Below are 17927 nucleotides of genomic sequence, written 5' to 3'. Positions count from 1 at the left end.
AGGGGTCCGTCCATGGGCAATCCATTGTTGCACGCACGCCTTACTCGGAAGTAAAAGCAGCGCCACTCCATCCAACGGGACTTCTCTCTTGGCGTGCAATGTTTTGGCCCTCCGCCTCCCATACAGGAAAGGGATACAGGGCAAAGGGAGGACCTTGAACTTTAACCAGATCCGGATTAAGCGATGCCGACCTCAGAGCCCTCTTTGCGCGGAGAGACCAGACGCCGGAACGAGGAAGGAAGGAAGGAGTCTCTTCGCGTAACTCCGCCTTCCCAGCTGGCCGGCCATGCGCAGCGCGCGAGCGCGGACGGAGGTGGTGCCCGGTTGCCGCGGCCGCGCCGACGCTGCTCGCATCTAATGGAGGGGTCCGGAGACGACGAGGAACCGGATTGGCTTCTGCCGGAGCCCGGCGGCAGCCCTGGGAGAGGTTCTCTTGCTGATGGAAGAAGAGTCCCATGTAAACAGGGGGCCAACAGTTGGGGGCGTGGGGTTCCTGCTTTGCGTCCGCTGCGCCATCTACCGAGCTCGGTTCAAAGCAGCGTGGAAAGCGATTCAGAATTCGGACCCGCTCCTCTTTAGTCTGCCGGGGAGCTGGAAAGCTGGCGCCTCTCCCAAGGCTATTGCGAGCAGTTGTGGTCGCCTCGCTTTGTAGAACTGGGAGCGTTTCAGAAAAGGGCAAAGGAAAAATCATCCGAGGGGATGGAGGGGTCCTGCTGCCTGCTTCCCATAAGGCGCCTGGGACTAGATGGGCTTCTGGCCTGATCCTGCAGCTGCAGGGCTCTTCTGATGCCCTCTCAAAAATACAGGGAGTTCATTGCAGAAAGAGAAAGGCACAGCTAGAGGGGAATAAAATGTGAGAGTGGGGCTGTCGCTGCTAACCTTGGAGGAAGCTGGCTGAGAACAGTAGGAGAGAATGGAATAGGTAAAGGTAAAGGGACCCCTGACCATTAGGTCCAGTCGTGACCGACTCTGGGGTTGCGCGCTCATCTCGCATTATTGGCCGAGGGAGCCGGCGTATAGCTTCCAGGTCATGTGGCCAGCATGACAAAGCCGCTTCTGGCAAACCAGAGCAGCACATGGAAACGCCGTTTACCTTCCCGCTGTAGCGGTTCCTATTTATCTACTTGCAATTTGAGGTGCTTTCGAACTGCTAGGTTGGCAGGAGCTGGGACCAAGCAACGGGAGCTCACCCCATCACAGGGATTCGAACCGCCGACCTTCTGATCAGCAAGCCCTAGGCTCAGTGGTTTAACCACAGCGCCACCTGGGTCCCCTCAGCTGGCTGAGAACAGTAGGAGAGAATGGAATAAGGAATACTTTATGGTTTACTAACACCAGTGTAATTTTGCACACTTGCAAACTGCTGTGGACAGTCATGGGGGTGTATGCATGAGTGCAAGCTGCTGCTGTGTGCAAGAGATCTGTGGACTGGCGTGCTCATTCTTACTTTATTATTAACTGGATTTTATTACCTTCCCTCCAAGAGCAGCATTAGAAAAGAGGTGGAGGAGGAAATGTATTGGATCCCTTCTGGGAGCACACACAGAGAGAGGTGCCATTAGGCAGCGGCTCTCAAACTTTTTTCTTTTCTGGGCCACACTTTTAACAATAAGATATTGCTCATGCCATTTATTTATAAGAAATACATTGGAAAACAAAAGGTCCACAACTACCGGTAGGATTGCCCTTAGTATGACTTGGTTCCTTTGCCCTCATTATGAAAAGGTATCTACCCATAGCCTGCAAATAATATCTATCTCTCTCTATATATAGATACTATACTATATTACAAGGAAATGTTTAAATGTTTCTTTGACCTTGAATCTTCCCAGCACACTTGTCATCCTCTCCTGCCACACTCTTTGAGAACCACTGCTATAAGGGGGTGGGGAGCAGCAAGCTTCTGCCAAGTCTGGTTAGGGCAAAGGAAGGAACAGCCTTCTTCTCACAATATTGCCATTGAGGATCCTTTGCTGGAAGGCATTTGCCCCATCAATGTGTCTTGGCTAGCGATGGAGGAGGATGTTACCTCCTCAGCATCCTTCCTCTCTCTCGAACATTCGGCCCCTCTTTTGGTGCCCCCCCCCATGCAAAGGTGGTGCTGTGCTCTTATGAGAATCAGTGCACAGGTTGTAGCATGTGTCCCCTTACAAAGATGGCAAGAGGATACAGAGGAGAGGATGGTGCTGTATCCTCTGTGAGATTCAAGGAGGAGACCCCTTGACCTCAGCCCAGTATTCCTGAAGGTGCATCTCCACCCCCATCATTCAGCCCAGACACTGAGGTCCAGCGCCGAGGGCTTTCTGCCGGTTCCCTCCCTGCGAGAAGTTATGTTACAGGGAACCAGGCAAAGAGAGGGCCTTCTCAGTAGTGGCGCCCACCCTGTGGAATGCCCTCCCACCAGATGTCGAGGAAATAAACAACTATCTGACATTTAGAAGACATCTGAAGTCAGCCCTGTTTAGGGAAGTTTTTAATGTCTGGTGTTTTATCGTGTTTTTAATATCCTGTTGGAAGCTGGACGGAGTGTCTAGGGAGGTCCAGCCAGAAGGGTGGGGTATAAGTAATAAATTTTTATTTATTTATTTATTTATTGACAAGTTTGCTTGAATCTGAATGTCTGTGAATTCTTTGCATCACGGATTAACACTTTTCCTCCTTGCTGCTCTCTTAAAACAGCAGCTTGAGGCCCCAAAATTTAGCAGGAAGATGTTCTTGTCCCTATAGTAAGAGAAGCTTCCTTTCCAAATATCTGTTGTTTAGAAGGCTGTTAGAATTGTGGGAGCAGGGCCAGTAGAACACTGGTAACTGTAGTTACAGCTGGTAAAATGTTAACATGCTTTAGTACCGGTACTTGGTGGCGAAAACATGAAAAATGAATTAATCTCTGTTTTGACCTTTCACTGCAGCTTGCCATGGCAAAGTGGTATCAGCAGGAAGCTCTCGGCACCGAATCATTGTGCACCTTGACCTGGATTGTTTTTATGCGCAGGTGGAAATGATCTGCAATCCTGAATTAAGAAGCAGACCTTTAGGTAATCTCTTAGTTGACTGCTCTTCTGTGTGCACATTGAAAATCAGGGTATGCCTGCATTTTTCATTTTCCCCAAGTAATTATTACCTGTAACTCTGCTCCGATGGAAAAATATGTCAAAGGTCTGTATTATTGTGCAGTTAAGCTTTCATTTGCCAAAAATGCAGTCCTTGACTACAATCTCAAAGTGAGTGCCTAAGGCTGCAATCCTGAACACACTTGCTAGGGAATAAGACTAGGGTTGCCAGACTCAATAGAGGACAGGACTTCTGTGCCTTTAATTGCCCTGCTCTCTTTTGAGTCTGGAAACCTTAAAGAGAAACCAGAAGACCCTTTGTTTAATTTCCAAGCAAAGGGTCTTCTGGTTTCTCTTTAAGGTTTCCAGACTCAAAAGAGAGCAGGGCAATTAAAGGCACAGAAGTCCTGTCCTCTATTGAGTCTGGCAACCCTAAATAAGACCCACTGAACACAGTGCAACATGCTTCTGCTTAACTATGCGTTGATTTGTGTTGGAAATTAATCTTGGCAATTTAAAAAAGGGGGGGAGCAATACTGTGCGAGTTACTGAAATATACTTTGGCATGTTGAAAACTCCAAACGGATTGTTCATTTCAGCTGCTTCATTTCTACCTCTTCTAGGTGTGCAACAGAAATACCTGGTGGTCACCTGCAACTATGAAGCCAGGAATGCTGGAGTCAAGAAGTGCATGTCTGTGAAAGAAGCCAAAGAAAAGTGTCCAGAACTGGTGCTGGTTAATGGAGAGGATCTGACAAAATACCGGGAAATGTCTTATAAGTTTACAGGTATCATCACCTTGACAGTTTTTTAACAATGTGGAATTGGCAAACTTTGAGCTAATTTTCTAGGTTTGGATGTATATCCTTCTCTATCCCAGGGGTTCAGCTTTGAGTACAGATCTCACCTCTATGCCCTGGGGAAGGGACTATATCCAATTAGGAGAGTATGTTTCCAAGCACAATTCAAAGTGTTGGTGCTGACCTTTTAAGCCCTAAAAACAGCCTCGGCCCAGTATATTACAAGAAAGAAGATTCCACCTAAACATTAGGAAGAACTTCCTGACAGTAAAAGCTGTTCGACAGTGGAATTTGCTGCCAAGGAGTGGTGGAGTCTCCTTCTTTGGAGGTCTTTAAGCAGAGGCTTGACAGCCATCTGTCAGGAATGCTTTGATGGTGTTTCCTGCTTGGCAGGGGGTTGGGCTGGATGGCCCTTGGGGTCTCTTCCAACTCTATGATTCTATCTGAAGGAGCATCTCCACCTCCATCGTGGACTGAGGTCCAGCCCCGAGGGCCTTCTGATGGTTCCCTCCCTGTGAGGTTGCAGGGAACTTGGCAGAGGGCCTTCTTGGTGGTGGTGCCCGCCCTGTGGAACAGCCTCCCATCAGATGTCAAAGAAATAAACAACTATCTGACTTTTAGAAGACATCTGAAGGGAGCTCTGTTTCGGGATGTTTTTAATGTTTGATGTTTTATTGTGCTTTTATTCTGTTGGGAGCCACCCAGAGTGGCTGGGGAAACCCAGCAAGATGGGTGGGGTGTAAATAACAACAACAACAACAACAACAACAACAACAATGCACTCTACTTGCAGAAGGTCTCAGGCTCAGTATTTGGCCTCTCCAGTTGAAAAGATCCGATAGTAAGTGATGTAAAATGTTCTCTTCCTGAGACCCTGAAGAGCCACTCCCAATCAGAGTAGAAAATACTGGGCCATAAGGGCAAATAATCTGAGCTGGCATAGGATAGCTTCATAGCTTCCTTTTAAAGGACCCCTGCAGACTAGGTTTCTATTGCAGGTGTATTTTGTAATATGTTCTGGACACAAGGTTGAGTTAGTGGTAGATTTACTCTGCTTTGCTAGTTGCTCTGAAATGTGTGTGTCGTCCCCCCCCCCATCGGATGCTGCCATGTTATTGCTGTCCATAGGGGCTAAAGCACAACAAAAGTGGGCAAGGGAAATCGGAAGATTTGTGTGTAGTACATACCACGGCACCGGATGTTGCGTAGAAGCTTGCCATGTGTGGGCACCGGAAGTCGCTTCTACGCATGCCCGGCAGCCATCTTGGTGGTGGCTGCATGGTGACGGCCATCTTGGTGATGGCCGCCGCCATGCGGCCACCACCAAGATGGCCACCGAGCATGCATAGAAATGACTTCCGGTGCCGCTCTGCCCGATTTCCGGTGCCCACACATGGGAAGAGCGGCACCCAAAATGGAGGCTCCCTGGCAGGTAGGAAATCTGGGGGATTTCCAGGATTTTTCTCCATTCGGGAGGACAGCGGGAAACGGATTAAAATCCGGGGGTTTCCCGCGAAAAACGGGATACTTGGCAGCTAAGGTGTAGTATGACAAATTGAGTGATTTCTCTAGGAAGTTAAGAAATGTGTACCAATTGGAAAGGAAGCAGTGTGACGGCCCCAAAACTTTTGCAGGTACAAACAGTATTGAGAGCAAGGTGGTCAGGAGATGTGAAGCGCACTAGGCAAGAGAAGATAAGGAAATAACTTTGAAAGATGCACAGGCAAGGAAAAGATGAGGTGTGTAGGCTTCAGCTGTGGAAACAGCTTGTGTCTCACACCTCCAGAACTTCCCCTCTTGGTCCTCCTACTTTTGTTGCAGCTAATGTGTGGATATTGGCTGGGGGCTTCCGGACTTGAGGAATCTTCCCAAGGTACTGTTGTGGTGATGTCATAAAGTTGCCTTGTGATGTGTGCATCTCCCGGAAGCAGGCACATCCCTCATCGATAGCTTGCTCCCTTAAAATATAAAGTTGGAGTACTAAAGGGCCTGGAACTTGACAAAGCTCTCTCTTTTATTGCATTTAAAGTATTTCTTTCCGCCTCCTCATGGCTGAAGCAATCCCAGAGTGGGTTACATTGATATCAATGCACAGAGAAAACAGGTCGGGTGCAGGGAGGGAATAACCTGCAAAATCATTGCAGCGATCCTCTCCTCAAAGCCTGGGGAAATAAGTCGCAGCTCAAGCCTGCCCACGTCTACTCAGAAGTAATGCAGTGGGGCTTCCTCCCAGGCAAGTGGGGTTGGGATTAGGGCCTGAGCATTCAGCTGCCACCAAAAACTTGCTCATTTCAATCGGCCTTGCAAAGGAGATGTTTATTGCATTGGCTTTGGACTTGAAAGCTGTGGGCGGAAGTGTCAACTCGTATCATCTCCCCCAGGTCTCCTTAAGCAAGATGCCTTGTCTCACTGTTGCTTCCAGTCTAAAATGCTCCATATACCGTATTGGACCGAATATAAGCAGGGTCGGCCCTACGGCCAGGCTGGGTGGTGCAGGGCACCACGGCGCCGGCCCACCCGCTGGCCGGCCGGCCCGCCGTGCAGCTACGCCCACGGCAACCGCACTGTGCCTGCCCGCCCGCCCGCCATGCAGCAGTGCCTGTGGTAGCCGCGCTGCGCCTGCCCACCCGCCCACCGCGCTGGGAAACGGGGTGGGGGTGGGGCGCCGGAGGGATCTGTCGCACCAGGGCGCCAGGGGCGCTTAAGACAGCCCTGAATATAAGCCGCACCCACAAATAAGCCGCACCTTTAAAATTAAAAAGACAATACCTGAATATAAGCCGCTCCCTTAAAATTCCGCAGGCACTCACACCCCTTCCGTTTTGCTGTATGTCTGTTTCAGCAGCGATACCGTAAAAGCCAATTTTTGGAAGGTTGCGAATTCAAGTCGCACTTTTAACTTTTCATGGTCGGAATTTGAGTGGTGCAGCTTATATTCGAGCCAATGCAGTAACATGGTTGCTGCGATAATGGGCAGAATGAAAAATAAATAGAATAATTATTTTATTAGAAAAATTATTTTGATCTGGATTGACCAGGTATGGTAGATATTATGGTGGGCTGGCCTTCTGACTTTCCTTACATCAACAGAGCAATGCATTCCTGTGTTTATGTTTAGCTTCCAACCCAGGCTACTGACTGTGGGGACCCTGAGCTGAAAAGTGCATCCTTCAGGTCTGGACTTTGATCCATCTGCCTCTATTCTTTTTCAGTCAAAGAGAAGGTGATTAAGGGTTCCTCAAATGAGCAGTTCAGAAATATTAGACAGCCTTGTCAAAAAGTGCCAGGCCTAGGCTATGGGCAGCAGTGTGATGAGCCTTCAATTTTTCTATTAAGGGGGTACTAATTTTCTTCTCCTCCCTGTAAGGTAAAGGTAAAGGACCCCTGGACGGTTAAGTCCAGCCAAGGGCGGCTATGGTGTAGTGCAGTGTTTCCCAACCTTGTGCCTCCAGATGTTTTGGGACTACAACTCCCATCATCCCTAGCTAGCAAGACCAGTGGTCAGGAATGATGGGAATTGTAGTCCGAAAACATCTGGATGCACAAGGTTGGGAAACACTGGTGTAGTGAGTAGGCATAGGTTATAGGTCACAGGTACGAGAAGTGGGCCTATGCTTTCCTGGTACCGGTATATAACTGCAGGGAATGAGCTATTTTGCCTTTTTGGTACAAGCCATTTTGCCTTTCTGAAAAATCCTATATTCTGTCTCCCTTTGCCCCACTAAGATACTGTCCCTATGACAGTCAGCATTGCCTATGTTTACATAAAGCCACCTGGTTATAGAATGTCCGGGACGTTTAGTCATAGGAATAGGCCAAGCTGAAATTGCTTTGGACGCCTGCCCTTCAGGAGATGCAGGATCCAGGACAGAGGTAACTTAGTGGGTCACAGTAACCCTAGATGTTCCCAAATAAGTTTGGGATGAGCTCTTCCAATATGGGGTAATCCCGGATGTCCCAAATATGGTGGGGGATGATCTCTTCTAAGGAGGAGATGATATTCATAAATGGTAAACGGAATGGGCCTTACCTTCACCGATTGGTAGTTCTTTGTTCTAAATGAGCCAGTCTGATTGATTGTTCTGTAATGTATGGCTACCCAAAGGTATAAATGTTTGAGACACCCATTGTTCTGGGCTCGGCTTTAGGAAGTATCATCTGAGCCATTGCTTGCTGTCAGCAAACAATAAAATGTACTTTCCTTTTCTCTATTGCTGTGTGGCAAAGTTTCTTCAGTCTGCGTGGCGACCCTACAATGGGGTTGCGGCACTCATCTCACTTTCAGGCCGAGGTGTTTGTCCACAGACAGTTTTCCGGGTCATGTAGCCAGCATGACTAAACCGCTACTGGCACACGGAGGACCGTGATGAGTGCCAGAGTGCACGGAAACGCCGTTTACCTTCCCGCCACAGTGGTACCTATTTATCTACTTGCACTGGCATGCTATCGAACTGCTAGGTTGGCAGGAGCTGGGACAGAGCAACAGGAGCTCACCCCGTCGTGGGGATTCGAACCACCGACCTTCCAATCAGCAAGCTCAAGAGGCTCAGTGGTTTAGCCACCCGCGTCTCCCTGTAAACCCTCCGCTAGCTCAATTAAACACTTTGTTGTTTTGTTTACAGCACTGTTGGAAGATTTTACTCCCCTGGTGGAAAGGCTTGGATTGGATGAAAATTTTGTAGACATCACTGAGATGGTTGAAATAAGGCTGGAACAGTGGGGAAAAGATGCCTTTTCTAAAATCTCTCTCTCAGGCCATGTATATAACAATCAGGGTAAGTACCTTGCCCTTCCTAAGCGAGGTCGCTTGGCCTGTTAGATGCACCTCTTCGAAACTCTTTCTGTTTGCTTCTCAGCTGTCGATTTACATGATCCAGTGCACATACGATTGGCTGTGGGGTCTCAGGTGGCAGCGGATTTGAGAGCAGCCATGCACAGCAGGCTGGGCCTCACAGGCTGTGCAGGAGTGGCAACTAACAAATTACTCTCCAAGTTGGTGTCCGGGACCTTTAAACCAAACCAGCAAACTGTTCTGTTGCCGGAGGGTCGGCAGGACCTCATGAACAGCCTTGACAACGTTATGAAAGTGCCTGGTAAGATGGGGAGGGGGAGATTCCTCTGTTCCAGTTAGATGTGCACTCATCTGTATAGGGTAGGTTTAAGAGGAGGGGGTTGGGGGGGGAAGGTTTCTTCTTTTGAGTGGTTGGCGGGAAAAGAGAAATGTTAACTTTGTTTATTCTGTACACACATTGTGTGTTTTTTGTGTATAATTTTTATTAAATTTTCTCTTTTACAATTTAAAATATTCATTTAAACAACCTCAAAATGTCAATGTCTCTTTCCATGGTTCATTTTTCATATCATAAATTTTGCATATTTGCATATTTTACCTAAATGAAACCATTCAGTATTCCATTATTACATCCATCAAAACTTATTCACACTGTTGAATTTATCATAATGCTGTCGACGTTTTCAAGTATACACAATTTCCCCCCATATATTCAATAAACATTTTCCAATCTTCTTTAAACATATGATGTTCTTATTCTCTTATTCTATATGTTAAATCCGCAAGCTGCGCGTATTCCATCAGTTTAAGTTGCCATTCTTCTTTAGTTGGGACCTCGCTTGCTTTCCATTCTGGGGCTAACAAAATAGGGCTGCAGTAGTGGCGTACATAAATAACCTTTTCAGACACCTGGGAATTTCAGTCTGAATTATCCCCAACAAAAAGGACTCTGGTTTTTTTGGGGAAAAGTACTTTTAAACATTTTTTTCAATTCATAATGAATTATTTCTCAATATTCTTTTACAGGTCCTATTCTGTACACACATTGTTACCTTTCTTAGTGGCTGAATACCTATCAATCTGGAAGCAAAAAAGGCCATTCAGAAATAAGGGGCCAGTTTTTACATACTAAGGGGACTTCCTGGGTTTGCTTTCAAGTAAATAAATATGCTTGTGGGCATGCCTGAAGCCTCCTGCTGTCTTTGAATTGAGGACTTCATAGTTCAAGGCCATTCCATTTCATGCTAGTCCGCTGAGAGATTTGCACTCCCCTGTTTGCTCCAGCGCTTGTAGGGTGAACTATTTCTCTTCTGCAGGTATCGGTTATAAAACAGCAAAGCGCCTTGCGACGCTGGGACTCACCACGGTGCGTGACCTCCAGACATGCCCGGCTGCGATCCTAGAGAGAGAGCTGGGATCTTCGGTTGCCCAACATATTCAGAAGCTCAGCTGGGGAGAAGACGATTCCCCAGTCAGCCCATCGGGGCTCCCTCAGGTATATAGGAAAACACAGGTGCTCAAGGTCTTCTCTGCCTCCGTTCTCAACATTCTGCCATGCCCTAGTCACTGGGGGTGGAGAACACTTTCTCAGCCCAGGGGCCACATTCCCTCATGGCAGACAAAGGCCAGAGGCAAAGATGGGCAGAGCAATGGATGCAAATATTGATACTGTGTCATAGGTTCTATTCCAGCCACACACACACCAGCAGTTTCAATGCAGACCTACCTCTCCCCAAGAGGCATTGTCACAGGTCAGATAATTTCCATCCAGGCAAAAGCTTTAAAATGGACATCGAGTAGGGTTGCGGCCTGAGAAGAGTCCTGAGGGCCAGACAGAGATATCTGGAGAGTGTGACGCTCCCCACCTCGCTGCCTGAGTTTTCTTCTTGTTGGGATCTGTCTGTCTCGTGAGACAATGGAGTGTGCCATCGGGGGTCAAGTCAAACCATTGCAATGGCAGCAACAAAATGACCTCCTCGGGGCACAAGCCTGGGCAGTGTGTCTGGAAGTCCTGGGCTGCCCAGACGACAGGACCACCCTCTCGGTCTCATTGGCGGCCAAAGGAAAGCAGAGCAATACGTTTGGTACTAGCTTGGCTGTGATTCATCAGAAATTCGACTTAATCGGTTCCCCCAAACACAGTATTTCAAAGGTGATTTCACAGCATGCAAAATCTTAAAGAACAAAGTTAGTTGGGTGAAAAATCAGCCCGTGCAGAATGTGCAAATCCATGGTTTTCTCCAGTTAAGACCTTCATATTTTTTCCGCCCCATTTGTTGCTGCTGTGGTATTAACAATTATAGTATTTATTTTTAATGTTCTGCAGTCTCTCAGTGATGAAGACTCCTTTAAAAAGTGCTCTTCCGAAGCCGAAGTGACAAAGAAAATTGAAGAGCTGCTTGATAGTCTTCTGGACAGGTGACCTAACTATGGAGTATCTTATCAGAAGAGATGTGCCTGGGCATAAGCTGAAATATCTCGTATAAAATATATATTTTTGACTTGGCTATAATCATGCATGTATTTAAAACGTGTGTGTCCTTTGTCCTACCAGCGGTTGTTGCATTCAAATAAAGCAGGGCTGGGGAACAGTGAGCGCAGGGTCTAAATGCCACCCCTCCAAGCCTCTCTGTCTGGGCCTCTTACCCAGGCCATGCTTCCTCTCCCCAGGTCTTGCCTCTCAACAGCCTCCTCGAATGCTCTTGCCTGGCTGGAACATCTCCCTGTGCTGTGATCATGCCTTTTCCCTGCCAGGATGGAAGATGGGAGATTGGTGTGTGTCTGTGCAGAAGCTGTTGGCTTTTGTGTGGTCAAAGCAAGAGTCGGTTCTGTTGCTCCGCCCACCACTGGCAATTGACACTTGCCCCCACCCAGGAGGGAGCGGGCTACTTCCATTCACAGGGGGGACTGGAGGCCAGTGGAGCATACCTGCCAAGTTGCTGTCGGAGAAATAAGGGACCTGGCCGGAAGTAGCAGACCGGAAGTCGCACTGCCGCCATTTTGGAACTGGGCAGAGCAGCATCAAAAGTCACTTCTGAGCATGCTCCGCCCAGTTCCAAAATGGCCATCGCGCCAGAATAAACCGGGGAAAAACAAAAAAATTCATTTTTTCAGCTAGGGACAGCTGGAAAAACGGGGATTTCCCGGGGAATACGGGAGACTTGGCAGCTATGCAGTGGAGGCTTCTACTGGAGTCAGAGGTGATGTGGCATTTTCACCAAGGTCCCTTGAGCAGCCTTCTGCATGGCCTCTCATGCGCTCCCCCAGTCCTCCAGAACAGGTTTCTAGGGGCAAAGGAGCTACAGGAGGAAAGGGAGATTGGCAAAAGTCATTCCCCGCCCCCTCTTTCTGCCAGCAGGAGCCACTCACAAGATGCTCCTGCCAGTAGAACCCAAATTTGAATCTTAAGCCAATGTACTTTGTTTAGTGGTGTTGATAAAGTGTTGCTCTCTCCTTTGGCTTAAAAATCTTCTCCACCCCTCACACACACACACACACACACAGAGAGAGAGAGAGAGAGAGAGGCAGGCAGGCAGTTTGTGGCCCCCAGAAAATTACCTTCCAAGACAAAGTGGCCCTTGATGGGGTGGGGATGTCACCTACCGATCCACATGGCTGAAGCGCTTGGAATATTCCTGCAGTGCTGTAAAAATGCTTGATAGGGTTTAGTTTTCTTGAGCCAGGCGAAACTGAAACATTTGGGAAATGGTGGGCATGTCAACCTCTGTGCTTCTCCGTGTTTGTTTGTTTTGGTCAGGTTATACAAGGATGGAAGAAAGCCACATACCATAAGATTAACAATCCGGAAGTTTTCCCCTACCAATAAATGGTTTAATCGGGAGAGCCGCCAGTGCCCCATTCCATCGCATGTGGTCCAGAGGATTGGAACAGGTAACTTGCCTTTCTGGGGGGGACTTCCCCTTCAAGATGTGTCTTGTGCCACCATTGCATGCTTTTCAACGATGGAGCTTCGGTCGAGTTGGGCACCTTCTCACCTTGCTGGGTTGCTTTTCTGTTCTGCCTGGTTTTTGTTTTGTTACCAGTTGGTTTTGTGGCTTTATTTTCTGATGTTTATTATGATTTTGCGCTTGCTGCAGTTGTGAGATTTTTGTATCCTGACCTGGGACCATTCTGTTAAGGCTTTAAGTGCAAATAACCAATAAGAAGAATTGTTTCCAACGAAATTGTACTTTGAGTAGGCTCATTAAAATTAATGGAGCTAGGTTAGTTGGGCCCATTAATTTATATGGGTCTTCTGTGAGTAGCGCTAACGCTGGGTACATTTCTAAACAACTGAGGTGCAGAGGCTCATCACACTAGCCATAGTGATTCCTCCAAGGAGAGCAGAAAACTGCCTGCAGCTTGATCCGTTACATAATGCCTCCCTACACACACACACACACACACACACACACACACAGAGAGAGAGAGAGAGAGAGAGAGAGAGAGAGGCATCAGCACATAGCACAATACCCTGTTTACCAGTTTTAGCTGACAGTGAGCTGGAAAAGGAGCTGGAAAAAGCAAGGTTCACATGTTGGCCTTGCGCTGGGGAGTGCAGTGTACATGGCCCAGGTCAGCATTCATTTTGCATTTCATTCTAATCAAGCGCTATTGTGCAATGAAGTGTGGTCATTTAAACCACTTGGGTGAAGGAGGAACCCCAACTAAGAAGAAAAGCATCCAGCCTCCCTACAGCAAAGAGCAGCAATTACCTAGGCATGACAGACAATGTGTTAGGATTGCAGTAATGTTTCTTTGGGAGCAAGTTCAGTATCTTCTCGGGGGGGGGGGAGGGACAGCTTCTTCATCCCAGGCCTACAGGTAGCAACCATTTTTTATCCACCTTGTCTCTTTGTTCCTAGCACCCCTCCCTCCCTCCCTCCCTCCCTCCCCCCCCTCCCTCCCTGTCTCATAGCATACAGCCTCTCCTGGCTGTAAGAACTGGGAAGTATCTTCAGAGTCCCCTCTTACGAGCCCTTCCTTGCCTCAGTGCCCTGTCTCTTCTCCTTGAGCCTCCCTTCCTTGCTCCTCTGTCTCAGCTCTTTGCTGAAAGCATCGCTCTGCCTGTCCCCAAAAGAGATCAAGCCTTTAAAGTGCCTGACATCACTGCTTGCAAAGGCCCATGGTCTTTGCAAGCCTGCTGTGCAGTTATTTTGGGGAAAGCCTGATGCTTCCTGCTCCAAGGTGCCCTCCTCAATTTACTACAGGGGCAGGGGTAAGGCAGAGATAGATTGGGGTTCTCCCAGTTGCCACTGAGTAGACTCTCTTCTGGTGACGAGTGTCCACAACAACCTCTGCCAAACCCTTTCCCTACTGAACACCCACCCACCTATCAGTTGCCTTGCATCCGGGCTCCCTATAAATTGTTTTCAATTTTTTGCTTCTCTGCATCCTGGGCTTAAGACCATAGCTGCCAAGTCTCCTGTATTCCCTGGGGAACCCCCGTTTTCCAGCCGTTTCCCGCTGGCAGCCCGGATTTTTTAAAAAAACCGTAAATCCCCCAGATTCTTACCAGCCCGGGGAGGCTCCTTCTGCACATGTCCGGAGTCTCTGGACATGCGCAGAAGCAATTTATGGCGCTGCGGCCATTTTGGAAATGGGCAGAGCATGCATAGAAGCAACTTCCGGTGTCGCTCTGCCCAGTTCCAAAATGGCCACAGCGCGACTTCCGGTCCCGTGCAGCTGCCGATCCCAGATTTTTCAATCTGGAAGTTGGCATCTATGCTTCAGACCACCCCTGTATCCCATCCAATCAAATAACTTTCCCTTCCCTCATAGAAACATGGAACTGTGCTTTGGGTGCCAGCGTGCCAGCTCTGGCAACCAGTATTGGAGGCATTATTTTTACAAGTACCATACAGTGGTGCCTCGCTTAACGAATGCCCTGCTTAACGAAATTTCCGCTTAACGAAAGGATTTTTCGAGCGGAGGTTGCCTCGCTAGACAAATTTGTTTTATGAAAAATTCGTCTAGTGAATCGCGGTTTCCCATAGGAATGCATTGAAATTCAATTAATGCGTTCCTATGGGCAAAAAAAATTCAATGCTTTCCTATGGGATTCGCTAGACGAATTTTTCGTTATAAGAAAAGACCCGTGGAACGAATTAAATTCGTCTAGCGAGGCACCACTGTACTGCATAAATCGGCAACAGCCAATCTGGTGTCCTCCAGATGTTGTTGGAGGACGGTCCCTGACCATTGGCTATGCTGGCAGGGGGTGATGGGAGTTGGGAGTCCCAACATCCAGAGGGTACCATGCCCTCTCCCCCAGTATAGATGATCTTTACTGGAATTCTGCTGCAGATCTTGTTCGGCACTGTAAAACATGTGTGTAACTTCAGGGTGGGTTTCTCCTGTTTTTAAATGTTCACATCCAGGCGACTCCAAAGTCAAGGCCCACCTGGTTGCTCTCCTGATGAAACTGTTTCATAAGATGATAAATGTGCAAGTTCCCTTTCATCTGACGCTTCTGAACGTCTGCTTCTCCAGCCTCAAGGCCCCTCCTGCTTCCGCCAAGCAGTCTATTGGGTTTTATTTAACTCGTTCACCACCCTCTTCCAGCTGCAGCAAAGTCATTCATGTAAGTTCAGAACTTTATTTTTTATTTTTTGTAAAAAGAGAGAGAGAGATGTTGCCTGCTATGTCCCAAAGTGATGTTGTGGTTTACAAACTCCATACAGCAGAAAAAAAGTAATATTACTTAAATTCACTGAATAAGACTTTTTGCAATGAAAATTGAAATTTTGAGGGGCTGTTATTTCTCCCTCATTAGTAATAAAAAATACTAGAGAAAGCTTGAGGCTGAGCCCCTCACCTATACTTTGTAGACAAGACTCTTATCAAGTACACCAGCTCAGCCTGTTGGTATTGGAGATGTCGCCACCACAAATACAACATAGGTCAGCGGTGGCCAACCTGGTGCCCACTGGATTACAACTTCACCATCTCCTGACCACTGGCCATGCTGGCTGGGACTGGTGGTAGTTGAATCCAACAGCATACAGAGGGCACCAAGTTGGCTAATCCTGGTATAGATGGTCCCTATCAGAATTCTGGCACAGATCTCAACTGTAGGTTTTTATATATATATATATATATATATATATGAGTAACGTATGTGTAGAGCAGGCAGGCTAGTAAAATTATTTCTGGACTTACTCGCAAGAGTACGGTTCAAAGAGCAATTAGAAGAGATTGACAGTCAACTGAATGATGCTTGCTGGGTATCTTAATCTACCTTTGCCAAGCTGATGCTGTCTGCAGATGTTTTGGACTATGACTCCCATCAGCTCTAGCCAGTGTTGGATGCAGAGGAATGGTGAAGGACGCAGAGGAATGGTGAAGGAACTGGCTGGGGAGCCAGCAACAGAGCTCAGTGAGTTGGGACAGTCTGTGGCAGAGAGAAGTCGAGAATCAGAGGCAGAAGCTGAAGCAGGAGAGTGGAAGGAGGGAGGTCAAGAGGCAGAGATGTGCCAGGCTGGTGAAGTTACAGGTGTCTCCCCCCCACCCTGCTGTGACAAGCTCCCCTCCCCCGTCAGGCTTTGGGGACTTTGCTTCCCCTGCTTAGGCCGTAGATAAGCAGGACAAAGCGAAAAGGGTCTCTTACCATTTAAATAGTTTTTAATGATCACAGCAAAAGAACAAAGCATTGATTCTTGGAATGAAAGTGCTCCCAATTAAGGTTTCCACCCACTTCCCCTCTAGTCACTTCCGCGCCTTGCAACCTGATCTCACAGCCACCGTGCTTTTTGTGTAGCCACCTTATCTGCTCTACTTGGCCTTGGGCTGATAGGCTAGGCACTTTCCAGCGAGAGAGAGAGTCTATTAGCTCTCTCTCTCTTCCAGTTCTTCTTCTCCTAGCTGTCCCCCACTCAGTTCTGCCCAGCTGTTGTCTTCCAAACTATGTCCCTCTGCAAAACACTGTTCCAAATCTATACTGCTCCACTGCTCCTGGGCAGTTTCAGGATCCTGGTCAGGAGCAGGGGGAGGAGGAGGAGGCTCCCACCATTTCTCATCAGAGCTGTACTCCTCAGTACTCTAACACTGACTTGCAGAACCAGGAGAGGTATGAAACAGAAGGAGCAAATACAGACCGCATGCAGGCGCAGTCTCCAACTGCTTGCACGAAACCCTGGAGAGGGGGAGGGGGGAGCTTTAGTCATGGCAACTTATTTCATGGAGTAGGCCCTACTACAGGGCATGAGCTACTGTGCTCATTAGGCATGAAACCCAGCCAAGTCTCTTGCATATCGTGCTTCGCTAATAAAGTTAGCCCCAGCTTTAAACTGTGTTATTTACTGACTAACTCTGCAACAGCCAGGCTGGGGCTGGTGGAAGCTGTAGTCCAAAACATCTGCTCAGAGCACCAGGTTGGCAAATAATGTTCTTGCACAAAAAAAAAGGTGTCATTTGTGTTGCAGGAAACAGAAGGGATGGGTGCAAAACGAATAACTTTAGGAGATAAGCTGGACCGCTGTGAAGCTTCATCAGAGGTGAGGGATGCTATAAAAGGTCGACTGGAGTCCCCAGACCTCCAGAAAGATACTGGCCCTCTTGAGTTCCCGCTTCATTTGCTTCCTGATGGCATTGACTGCAATGTGTTTAACCAACTTCCAGCAGACATTAAGGAAGAGATTATTTCTAGCCAAATGAGAGGAGGAGATTCTGCAGCATCTCTACAGGAACAAACATTATTGGTCTCGAGAGAAGGAATGCCGGTTAAGGCACAAGACCAAACGAGCCATGCGTCCTTGATTTCTGGAAGCATCCAACAGGACGTTAGCTCTTTGGCATGTGGGGGCATGGCTGTAAACACTTGTACTCCCAGCCGCTCTCTAGAGACTGGTGAAAATGCATCAATTGCTGACGCTACTATGGGTGTTAAAAGCTCGCCCCCAGTTCCACCTCAGCCTTCATTTCTGCAGCTTTGTATTCCAGAGGGGCAGAAACACCCAGACAAAGAAGCCAACAACGAAGGTTGGAAAAACGGTTCAAAACTTGTCCTCCCTCCCAGTATTGATCCCCAAACCTTTTCCGAGTTGCCTACGGAGATGCAGAAGGAACTGTTGGTGGAGTGGAAGAGCCAGGAGCCTGCCTCCAAGCTGCGGGCTGGCAAAACTCAAAACAGGCTCAAAAGGGAAAAGAAAGGGCTTCCTTCAGCCCCCCACTCAAACAGTTTATTAAGATATTTTAAACCCAAATGATCACCAAATGCACAGGGTTATCAATGCAGTGTTGAAACTAAATAAAACCACATGGCTGAATTCTAGGATGGTGCCATTT

At 47.9% G+C, this 17927-nt stretch overlaps 1 protein-coding gene across 1 annotated transcript; it reads left to right on the top strand.

Moving 5' to 3' along the window:
- The first annotated feature begins 201 nt into the window (after positions 1–201).
- Positions 202–17913, top strand: POLI (DNA polymerase iota). The gene is made up of 10 exons (XM_035100758.3): positions 202–457; positions 2910–3035; positions 3674–3838; positions 8473–8625; positions 8707–8943; positions 9959–10137; positions 10969–11060; positions 12400–12533; positions 15023–15225; positions 17066–17913. The coding sequence occupies exons 1-10, from the start codon at positions 358–360 to the stop codon at positions 17846–17848; spliced, it is 2172 nt and encodes a 723-aa protein (XP_034956649.3). The 5' UTR covers positions 202–357; the 3' UTR covers positions 17849–17913.
- Positions 17914–17927: the final 14 nt, after the last annotated feature.

The sequence above is a fragment of the Zootoca vivipara genome, chromosome 10 (genome assembly GCF_965207765.1).
Source record: "Zootoca vivipara chromosome 10, rZooViv2.hap1.1, whole genome shotgun sequence".
NCBI classification, from domain to species: Eukaryota; Metazoa; Chordata; class Lepidosauria; order Squamata; family Lacertidae; genus Zootoca; species Zootoca vivipara.
The sequence above is the reverse complement of the archived record's forward strand: the minus strand, read 5'-3'. Positions and strand labels throughout refer to the sequence as shown.

Excerpts from the sequence above, each read along its gene's own strand:
- POLI (XM_035100758.3), top strand. The coding sequence starts at position 358 with ATGGAGGGGTCCGGAGACGACGAGGAACCGGATTGGCTTCTGCCGGAG. Across the intron at positions 3,036-3,673 it reads ATTAAGAAGCAGACCTTTAG|GTGTGCAACAGAAATACCTG; the intron begins GTAATCTCTTAG and ends TACCTCTTCTAG. Across the intron at positions 11,061-12,399 it reads CTTGATAGTCTTCTGGACAG|GTTATACAAGGATGGAAGAA; the intron begins GTGACCTAACTA and ends TGTTTTGGTCAG.